The 12,327-nt window shown below is 28.3% G+C and overlaps 1 protein-coding gene across 1 annotated transcript in view; it reads left to right on the top strand.

The window, feature by feature from the left end:
- The first annotated feature begins 910 nt into the window (after nucleotides 1-910).
- Nucleotides 911-12,327, top strand: part of LOC121115944 (uncharacterized) — a 16,854-nt gene continuing 5,437 nt past the window's right edge. Inside the window, exons 1-3 of the mRNA XM_040710135.2 lie at nucleotides 911-1,072; nucleotides 1,132-1,266; nucleotides 9,916-10,169. Coding sequence (XP_040566069.1) covers nucleotides 946-1,072; nucleotides 1,132-1,266; nucleotides 9,916-10,169 — 516 coding nt within the window. The 5' untranslated portion in view covers nucleotides 911-945. The remainder of the gene's footprint in view (nucleotides 1,073-1,131; nucleotides 1,267-9,915; nucleotides 10,170-12,327) is intronic.

Genomic DNA, 12,327 nt, shown 5'->3' with positions numbered 1-12,327 from the left:
TACAAATGTAAAGTGCATCAACACAAAAATGCACTTTGAAATAAAATTTAAATCCCATTCATTGTTATTTTCATAAGCAGTTGTGAACGCCTCCCCAATATTTATTTGGCATATTATTGTTATGATCACTTTTGTACGAGTTTTTTATCCGCTCGCAACCTCTACCGACAGAAAAAAAAAATTGAAAAAAATGTATGCTTACCTTCTTATTTTTCTGTTCGCCAATTACTAACTATTAAGGCTGGATTTATTATTTAAATATAATCATAAAGAAAGAAATATTCTATATCTTACATTTTATTTGTTAAATTAAAGTCCTTGATTTATATAAACTACTATAAAAATAAAAATCCTATGATAAACTTTTTGAGTTCGGACTATGTAGAGTCAGTTGTGTTATGAATAAGATATAAGTATCTAAAAAGAGTGTCATTTTTCATCATTTTTCAGCCTAAAAATGAAAATATATCGAGTTCAGAACAATAAAAACACTATATAATCATAAGAAACACTTTTACATAAGTTTTATTTGTCCTACTTTTAATTTGGTGATTGTTTAAAGGGGAAAAAATTACTTTGAACTATAGTTCCGAATTACTATAATCTCAGATATTTCAGAATTTAGATGATTGAAAGAAAAACTGAAATCAGTTTTGGATTTTGCTCTCAAATATTAATTTAATTATTGTCTTCAATTCATTTGTACAAAAAATCCCCCTCCCTTGCGCTATTATTTCATATATTAATGTTACTACAAATAACTTGTCAATACGATTATTGTTTTGAACTTTGATATTCAATTCATTGCAATTGTCGCCAGTCTCCCTTATTGTAAAGATTGATTAGAGTGTGAAATTCAAATTCACTATAGTATGAGTAATCGTTAATGAATTATTAAGACAAATCGGAAATGACAATGTTTTTATCTAATTTTACAGACTCATCATGATACTCAAACTAGCAATCAGCTTCTCAACTCTTTTTATCATACTTTTTATTCAACCCGTTCATTCTCAGAAGGGATCAGGAAACGGAGATCTTCAATTACCTAACGAATCTGACTGTCGAAATCGTAAGTTCCTAAATTTTAATTATAATATAAATGCTTAAACTGCATAAATTCTTAATCAGGAATAATTCACGCATCCTTTGGTGGCAAGCAATACTTTTTTTCATGGGAGTATTCTTTAACACAAAATCTATCAGTTAATTGGATCACGGCTCGTAACATTTGTCGTAGACATTGTATGGATACTGTGAGCATTGGTAAGTCCTTTAAATCTACATAATTTCTATATTAAATACTTAAAAGGTAATTTTAACCACCACGAGTTGCATGTCCCTTGACTGCATTTTTCATTTTTATACCTATCGTATATATCACACTTAACTTTTGCATAATCAAAAAAGGGTATTTAATGGTTTTATATATAAGCCATAAATTAATTAATCTGTTAAATTAATACTCTAGTGATTTTCAATAAAAAAGCGAATCTCTTATGTTTTAAATAAGTACATCATTTTTTCCATGAAATAATTAAGAGTTATATTCTTACCTTACCTTTTTTGAATCTCCTTGTCGACGGAATTGTCCATTTAAACAACGCTTGACAACCACACATTCAATAATGTTTCATCATTATTATATCTTGTGGTGATTTTAAGTCAAATAAATAAAAAATATTTACCTAATATCTTTATAATATGGCCTTGTCACGGTGTCAAACAAATATGTTTGTACTTAATTATAAATATTTACAACTTTTTAACCCTCATTTTTACATACGTATTTGATGATGTTATGACCATCGTAAATGGAGTTGTACCAATTAAGTGAAACAGAGGGCCAGGGGCTTCTTTTTTTTATTTGGTACATTTATCCCCGCAACTTTTAGAAAAAGAGTAGACATTATAGTAATACAATTTATCAATTTGACCTAATAAACATATTCAAATCAATATACATTATCTTAGAGTGATCGGCATTCGAAGAATTTGAGGGGAATCACTTTTCCAGAGTGTGCTATTGACGGTGCTTGACAAATACTTTCCTTGTAAATTATTTCCTTGTCTTTTCATTCCTGGTTATTTCATTCACAATAAATTCGTTCCCTCCAAAGTATATGCCTGGAAATTTGATTGTCCCATTCAAAATGGATATTTTTTTAAATGTCAAACGGCTTATTTTTCTATACTAGTGAGTAGATTTGTTGTACGGGGAAGACTAATGAACGTGATTATTGATTACGTAGATTTGAATTGTGAGGACCTAAAAGAAAGAGAAAAGGGATTATGATTGTTAAATAATGAGAATGAGTGGGAGTAGGAATGGATGATAGTCGATAGAAGGGTAAGATCAATGCCGAGATTTACTTGTATCTCTTAAGCTACCAATAATATCCAAAGATTCCTTTTCTACTCAATATTAAATATTTATAATATTAGTGAGAACAATGTCTTCTAAAAAGGGTTTTAAAAATTAGGGGCATTTTTAAGAATCGATAGTAGGGATTTGACAGATTTTAAGTCACATATTAAGGACCAATACAAACCTTGTCTTTTGTGTACATTAATCCTTCATACTCAAATGATACCTATAACTATAATGATACCTAGAGCTTTTGAGGGTATAATTACAATTGGTAAGTAATTAAGACTATAACTTTTTCCAGAATGATTTTTTGCTACATATTAATATCATCACATTCAACGTTTGTTTAGTAAAAATATGCAGTTTATTGGAGAAAATATTTGTTAAATCTTGTTAATATCTAAAGTTGTAAATTCAAAGCAATTTCTCCTATGTTTTTGTTTTTTTTTCTAAATATCTTATAATTGGAATCTGGAAGTTCTGGAAGAGAGAACATCAACGTATAAGTAACTCATGAAAGCTCATGAACGACGGAGAGTAACGCCGATGATTTGTTGTGGAGTAATATATAAGTGTAAGCTCTTGTTGGACCCATGGTATAATTGTTAAACGACATTCTACCTATATATATTCTAGATATCATGAAGAGGAACTTGTTTTTACTGCATTCTTTCCAGAACTGCGTGTATCTAATGTAGTAAGACTCTACTCTCCTCCCAATTATTTTTCAAATTCTTAGGGTTACCAGGTCATTTTGGCTTTCTTTTTTTACATGCCGAAAGTGCTTAGAATTTACAACTCTATTTATAAGAATACTATTAAAGAACCTCTACCTTATATGTGCCCCTTGCAGGACAGATTCTATTACAATTAAGATATTATGTAAATAATCTAATTCATAAATACTTAGTAAGATGGTTTAAAAGTTTTTATTCATCATGGTAAATAGAGCATAACCGTAGTTTAATAAATGTTTTACATATTAAAAAAGTTTAGGAATCCTATTCTTGACAAGTCAGTGTATTTCTCAGCACAGCACTTTTAGTTTATTTATCTACATAATATGTTTAAACCACATTCTCCCTCTTTTCTCTATATAGAAAATATATTGATTTAAAGTATCTTTTATATTTTCCACAGTCAAAGTATTTCGATGGAATGAATTATAAATGAAGCACGTACATTTTTCAAGTTCTTAATATGATAACTAATTTTTTAACAATAGTTAAGTATCAAAATCATCTGTAATCTTTAAATACTTATGAATTTTGATCAATAGTCTAATATAAATGCTAACTATTAAATAGAGTATGTCCTTACCCCTATTGCATCCAGAAACCTTTACTACTAAAAGAAAAAAGGTCCGAAATATATTGGTAGTAGTTGTCAACTTCTTAACAACCATGGAATTGGAATTACTATTCAATATTATTTATAGAAAAATCCACTTTGGAATCCAACCAATAGAGCCCTTAACAAGGATTAAGAAAAAAAAAATTGTACTATTCATTGCACGTTCACACATTGTAAAGTGATACATTTTTTGCTTAAATCTGTGAAAATTAGCCAAAAAGAAAAGCCAAAAGCATATTAGTTGTAAATAGATTTGATAGTTGTGAAAAGTTTAGTTATTTAGCTCAGAACAATAAGAACAAAAAATAAACACCTTAGGAATAATTCATCTCAGAAGATATTTTGGAAAAATTACTACATTTTTATAACAAGTTTTATCAAATTAATATGTCAAATGTAATTTATTTCTATCAGTTGATTTGTCTACTTTTGCTCTTTTTTCGTTTACTAAAAATTGATTTGTTGAATTCGAATTAAGCTTTTGATAGATTTTAATCCAAAAAAGCTTAGCAAGGCTGAATTAATTCTACAAATGTATTTGGTGTTTACTCGAAAAAACATACAATAATAGTTTTATGGCCTAGCGGTTGATTTAATTAATAAACATTTCTTTATGATAATTATAAAATATTCAGATTTTCACAAAAAAAAAAATTATAATAATATTTAATTTGATTAATGACAAAATCTTCTAGCATGATTGTTTACAACTCATATCTTACTTGTCGAAGTCGTATCTAAAGTAGTAGTTAAATATAATTAAGTGAGATCCGAGTTTGTTAAATACTTATATGTAAAATTATAAATCATATGGCTTGTCGGTATATTGAAAAATATAAACAGAAAAATGAATGTGTAACTCTGAAAATTTGTAGAATGTTTGGGCGAAACGCACTTCGTAGTCATTTCTTTTCATTAAATTACCTACAAACAGCTATAACAGAGTGAAATAATCATTTATTTCTCTCCGTGATATAAAGCAAATTGCTAGAAATTACTTTGATGTCGAAAAACATCAATGTTACTCTCTTTCTTCCATGAGCACAAACAAATTAACTTACTTTAAAATTACTCTTCTCAAGGAATAATAATAACAGCCTTGGAAAATAAACAACACTACTCAAATTACCAACTACTAAAAATATTTCACAAAATTCTTAATTATAATTTATTAACCTGTATATTTGTATATCGGAGCTTCTACAGGATAATATATACTTTTTTTCGGGGAGGGGGATTGGTTTTTGGGATTTTTTTGAAAAAAAAATCTTAAAATTAAATTTTTTTGTAAAAACATTAGAAAATTAAATTTTTCCGACAGAAAAATTGAAAAAATCATTTGTCAAAAATCCACCGTTATTCAGAAAAATTAATTTTTTGTAAAAAAATTTCTAAAATTAAATTTGTAATATAAAATTTTTGGGAAAAAAATTTAAAATATTAAATTTTCTAGAAAGAATAAAAAGTTATATAATTTAGGGGGCTACAGCCCCTCCAGTCCTGCCTCTGAGGATGCCCCTGGATACATTGTATGCTTCAAATATATGTGTAATTATAGGAAATATAATTGCACCTAGAGTCGAAAACGATTCTATCTATATAGTCGCATTTCAAATTGAATTTTTGTCAAAATATAATAATTATTTTGAAATAAATGCTCAAATGTAAAAGGATGTATGTGTATGTTCATTGAAATATAAAAAAATTGGGGAAGAGGCAACCAATTATAGTGCAAACCAACTAAAAACCTATAAAAAAGATTTTATAATCCAATTATACATTAATACCATAGTGTAATCTCAAGAGATGCATTAATCTGGCAAATCATAGTCATAATAGTATTAATACACTTATGCTTTTATATAAGATGATATAACTTGCATATTACCGGGGTTTCCGACAAGTCTTGAAATGTTATAAAAAGATTAGAGTTTTCGTAAGGATCTTTTTGTAAACATCCGGTTGGAACTTTTTTGGTGCGATAGTTTTAGAAGCTAGGTAAGATTAGATACTCTTAATTGGAAAATAGACACTAAAAAAAAGGAGATCGCCAATATATCCCGCGTCCGTAACACCACCATAATGAACATGTCCTCACTCAGCAGCCAAAACATGTTCATGATCTAGGTGGGACTGTACGCGGAATAAAACAGAAATCTTCTTTCTTTTGGCTTCCACTTTCCTCTTAAAAGTATTTATTCTGATTCTTAACTATACAGCAGACCTAACTTCTGAAATATGTCACCAAAAAGTTCGAATCGGATGTTCCTTAATTTTGATTTTAATGACATTTGAAGACTTTTTGAACAACCAGTATGTGGAAAAAAAGGTTTTATATTCCAAACTTGAAAACATTATATGTAGTCGCATAAAAATTAAGTATTTCTTCAGTTAAACAAAAAAAAATATGACGCTAAATGACTTAATTAGTACATGATAAGTATGTACAAACATAATTACATACTATTAAAGAGTGTGTCTTCAATTACTTATGCATAGAAACACATGTGGTATCTCTTTATATTTAGATGGTGTTTTTTTCATTTTACATACCAACCTAACTCGCTAATTAGGTCGGTTGCTACTACATATTATAATATATAAAGAATAAAAATTGCAAGATAAACCAAAAAAAAATATAGTTTCTACATCTTAGTTTTTTTATTCCTATTATAAAAAAAATAAAATACTTTGTTATATCACACAGATGGAAGGCTTTACATTTAAACTTATATACGTATGTATATATGTAGGTAGGTAGATATTAGTGATGGGACGATAAAAAAAATCCCAATTTCGATTCCAATTCTTAAATATTCTAAATAATAGTTAAAAAATACTATTTTGGTATCAAAGGCGTCGACATATTTTAGAGGGGGGTTGTTTTTTGAATTTTTTTGAAAAAAAAAATCCAAAATAAATAAAAATTTCAAATATTATTTTTCTTTTAATTTCAAATATAAAATTTGATGTAAAAAATTATTTCAAAAACTACAACTATTCTCAAAAATTAAATTTTATGGAAAATACTTTTATAATATTTTCTCGATGCTTATCCCGATTCCATAAAAACACCGGATTCTCCGATTCTGATTAATCATCCATCACTAGTAAATATGCCTTTGTAAGTACATTGAATGTACATAAAAAGAATTAAAATTACTTTAGTAGAAAAACCTGTGAAATATCTATTTATAGTACTATCACACATTGAGTGAAAGGATATATATTTAATTTAAAAAGAACAATATTCGGAAATAATTTTCTAAAACATAGATTTGAAAAAAATAAAAAAATAGGAATAAATTATTATTTTTTTCATTATTATTATTCATCCCAATGTTTCTGCCATTTATATAAAAAAATATTTAAATATAACAAAATAAAAAAAAATGTTTACGAAATAATAGGACATAAGATAGCTTAAAACAATACAAAAGGGTTTACACTTACTCGTTGGAATGATTATGTGCTTCTTCTAGAATTCTTTGAACCAAATTATTGGTTTTTAAGAAGCTTTGTAAAATTGAGTTGTCAAGTAGGAACAATATTCCTTCTTTAAAATATCCAATTGATATTAGGTAAAACGCCCGGCGACATTTCAGCAGTTCCAAAAGCCTCGTGCATCCATCCATTTTATTAATTATTATTGATTTTTTAATTAAAACTAATAAGTTTCTTGCTTTGCCCCCCTCCTCCTCCTGGCCTCCTTCCATAGGTCCGAAAAGGAATGCCCTTTCCCTTAATTTTAGTTTGGCAAGGATCTTAGATGAAGATGCCTTAATTCTTTTGTCAATTTCACCCTATTTAAAAGAGCACATCTTTTATTCCTTGGTTTTCCAATAAAATTATTGTACAAAAGTGTCTTGTCTTGCATTTTTTAAGAGCTTGTAGGGTTCTATGTCTTTAACACTTTTAAAGATTTAAGATTTTTTACCTTCCGTCTTTCTTCTCCAGTCCTGTGCAGTGCAATCTAAATTACGGACATGAGCCAGTCTTATTATGTTAAAGTATTTTGAACTTTAAAAATCTCTCAGCCCTTGCTACAGCTTTTGATCGAAATATATTAAAAGATGTGATGAAAATGGTATGTATTATGGGCATGTTAAAAAAAAGAAACCGAAAAATAGCATGGTAACCCTGACAATTTTAAGAATGTTTTGAAGGAGATCAGCTACAATCAGCTGTGACAAGGGAAAATTCCAAATTCCAAAGTCCAACACGAACTCTGCAACAAATCTTCAAATCATGATAACTCACAAATATTCAATCAGGTGGTGTGTATAATTGAATCTATTTATGAAATGAAGTTCACTACTTCTGAGTTGAATAATATTGACAACTACTCAGGAATACAAAATTCATTGTTCACCAAAACCTATAAAAAAAAAAAAGTGGGCATGCTAAAAAATATGTCATTTTCTATATGTACAAATATGACTTACCGGTATGTAAAAATAAAATAAACTGAAAATTAACGAAAAATCCGGACAATTTGACGAATGTATGAGGGAAGAGCAGCTTAGCTGTCATGGCATCAGCTGCAAACAGCTGAGAGAGGAAGTAAATAAACACAAATCCCACACTGTATATAGAAAGGACATATGTATAGGCTGGAATACTCTTATGTCGATCCTCAACTTCTCCCTGAGTCAAACAAGGACTTATACCAATAACTCCTCAACAAATCCTCAGTGTTACTCTCCTTCATTTATGAGTAGACACACTCCTGGTTACAATTTATACATACGTAGATGTTCTCGCCTCAAAAATTAAAGAATAATGATCACAGCTTTGGAATATGATAAACATGCTTAAGATTGCCAAATAGAAAAAAAATATCACAAGTGTGAAGGTCATAATTATTGCGTTTCCTAATTGTTCAATGAGCAAATCTCCAATTTGAATCATTTTATCTCTCTTTTAAAAAGCAGAGAAAAAAAAAATTGAAATAATCTGTCCAAGTTACAATTGAAAAAACAGTTTGCAATCATTTATTTATATAAAATAGTCAATTATAACCATTTAATAACCTAATACCTTAAAGCGAAGTTTACTGCGACAAGCTTATCTCGAGAATATGTTTATGTCAAAAATGTTTGACATAAGATTGCTAAACATAACCATTAGCAATGAAGATGAAAAGTGTTTCAAAAGGTAAACTTAAAATTTATTTATTATTGAAGACTAAATTGTTGAAAGAATCACGTCTCCCGAAAAGGGTAACATAGAAAAGAGCAAATATAATCAATTAATATTAAATTGGAAACAATTAATAAGTGACACCACATATTTATTAACACCATTTTAATGCAATTTTTGTCGATATTGTTTTTCAAAAAGTTGGTAGGCTTATAAAAAAGGCCATGCCCATAATAAAAAGCAGGCTATAACTACAGGGTGGGGAGGAGATTACACCATCTTAATTCTTCAAAATACCAACTAGTAATCAATCTCACACGCATTTAGGTAATATGTTTTATAAGTATATAGATTGACTTCTAAGATCATTCTAAGTTCAGATGGAGTATTTGTAATACTATAATATTTACACGTTATACTTATTCGGTGCAACTCCATCGGACCAATTAAAAAAAAGTTTAAAGATCCTCAAAATACACAACTTAATTTTTTTTAAATATATTTTTTAATTTGTAGCATAGGAGCCCTAAAATTTCCTCATGACTTATTTTATCAAAGTAGTACGTAATCAATACATTTCTTATACTTACAATAAATACTTCATTTAAAAAAATATACTCTCTGCAGTCACAAGTATATTTCAAAATAAATTCAAATATTTGATCTGAAAATGTTAGTCAATAAGGATTTATAAAAAATTAATTAAATAATATAACTTTTTTTAATCATCATAGAATTCAAGGTAAGGAACTGATTCTGAGTAATAATTACTGATACGATATAATTTCTATGTTAAATACATAGTAGTTGTTGTAGCATCACGCTATAAGTAGGAATCGATTGATGGAACAACGAAATGCATACATATTCAGAAAGATCAAATGAGTTGTTTTTAAATAAAAACAATATAGATATTAATTATATCTCCAAAAAAATTTAGTTAATAGTCTTCCATAATTTCGTTATAAACATTCAAAAAATATTGATAATTTCAAAATTAAATGTCTTAAATGCTTGAGTACCATTTCCATTTTTTTATATCTTTTCAGAGACACTTGAAGAAAATCAATTCATCGAAAATCGCATGCTCCTAACGGGAACTCGCTTTACATGGACCTCTGGACGCAAATGTGATTTTGAAGGATGTGATCGCCCAGATCTACAGCCAACACATATCAATGGATGGTTTTGGTCCGGCTCTGGTGTTCGCCTCGGTAGCAGAAATGGAAGAGTTGAAGGAGATTGGTCCAATACAGGAGGTGATGGAGAGGCACAGCCTGATAACAGAGAGTTTAGAGTAAAGGTATGTAAGGTCTATGTGGGCTTGTCATGGCTAATAATTATACGTCTTCTATGTTCTCGTATCTCTATTAGTTACATATTCTATTATTTCATGATTTTTTATGAAGGAAACACGATTCATGTGATTACATCTGATACAACATTTTGTGTATAATATATATAACAAAAAGTTGTGATTTCTTTTATATATTTGTTCAGGCCTCATTATTTGATTGGCTCACACAAGTTACCCCTAATTTAATCGTACAATTTACTTGTTTAAATTTTATATTGGCATGAGAGTACACAATATACTTTTTTTCAGTAATAATAGAATTATTTCCCCCTTTATTTTATAGATTGCGTTTGGCACCATTTGATGCCAAATAATTTATTTAGTTTGCTTTAAATAATATAATATGCATTCTTACATATCGTTCTCTTTTTTAATAATAGCCCTAGAAATTATTTACAGTTCCTCTGTTAAAGTATGTCATACTATTATACATATATTAGAGTTTCCCCTTTTTGGGTGACATCTTAACATATTTATAATATTATTTACATATGTAACACGAAGAAATCAAAATAAAAAAATAAGAGCCTTTTTAGTACATTTATATTTAAAAAATAAATAAATCTATAACTGATTAATCATTATTGTCATTATAAACAGTTGAGCCATAAAATAAGTAAATAATCTGTATTGTAATTTTGCAGATCATGTTTCTCATATTTTTAGTCGAAAACCTATAGTACAGCCACACAAAATTACTGCTAAAAAAAGAAACTATATATAAAATTCAATATTTACTAAGTACCAGGCTTTTTGTTATAATATTATATACTTGGTTGACCATTATGAATGCATATGTCATGTATAAGTTGAGACTATATACAAGTAGATTGCTCAGATTGAAACCCAGAAATGAGATAAATACTTTAAAATGAAGATTTATAAACTAAGATGACACAATAATTTGATTAAATATTTAATGTTTAGAAGAAGCAAATTTATAGTTTTTTGATCAAAAATACAAATTGACCAGTAATTTTGACTCATCCAAAAGTTCAAATATTCACAAAACAGTTATATATATATAAATAAATATAAATCTACAACATATTGTTGGGCGAGTATATTTTGATTTCCAAAAGAGGACACTTGGCTTGGGAGGGAACGAGGGCTTTCATATTTTGAAATCCATCAATTATTGATTCTTATTTTTTTAGTAATACAAACAGGGTGTAAAAAGAGAGCATATCCGTGAAAAAGAGGGCAATCATATATAAAAAATGGTATGTATATGGACAGCCTGATTTATGATACTTGTTTTTATTTAATAGAGCGTGTTCACGTGATGTCAATATTGTTGATGTTGGGCATATAGTCTAAGTTTTATAAAAATGAAAATCCTTTTTTCATTAATATTAAAGAAAATAATGAACAACAAATGTAAGGATTTAAGCCTTACTGTCTATTAAAAGTTTTTCCTTTAATGTATAGTTTTAATATATATTTGACCCAAAATGTTTTAAAATATGTTACTACGTCGTTGTAAATCTTATTTCCATTTTCTTGATAAAAATTTACTAGAACCTTAATTCTAATGCATTTCTCGTCCCTCACCCATAAAAAAAAAGTACTAATTGAGATATTTCAATGGGATTTTCAGTTCATAGTACTTTGATTTAATGCAAATATCAGTGTCTATCACTGGCATGAAGTGATATACATACAATGGAGGTGCTAAGGTTTTTTAAAAAAATTCTTTTCCTGAAACAGGGTTTTACATTACAACTTATATGAACGTCCCGGTTAATACAGTTTATATACTTTTCAAACCGCAGGTTGTCCCGATTCATTCAAACTAAGTTTATATTAACATGTGGCCTAGCTGTATAATCATTGAATCATTTGGTTATGCTTTATTTTTACAAATTAACATCGACAGCTAAATTTCAATTTAATCACTCAACATTTACAGGATAGGTTTGGGGGAAAAAAATGTAAAACACCGAATAAAGCGATGGAGTTAAATTAAGATGTATTAGAAATGTGTTTATTTCGTGTACGAAAATGGGGGCGTCCGCACAATTATATTTAGGGAGAGGGGGCTAGGCATATAGTTATTCACAAAAAGTTACATTTTTTTGGAAAAAAATTGATAAATGGTTTT

This window comes from Lepeophtheirus salmonis, chromosome 4 (genome assembly GCF_016086655.4).
Source record: "Lepeophtheirus salmonis chromosome 4, UVic_Lsal_1.4, whole genome shotgun sequence".
Classification (NCBI taxonomy): Eukaryota; Metazoa; Arthropoda; class Copepoda; order Siphonostomatoida; family Caligidae; genus Lepeophtheirus; species Lepeophtheirus salmonis.
This window is presented reverse-complemented; position numbering and strand designations above follow the sequence as displayed.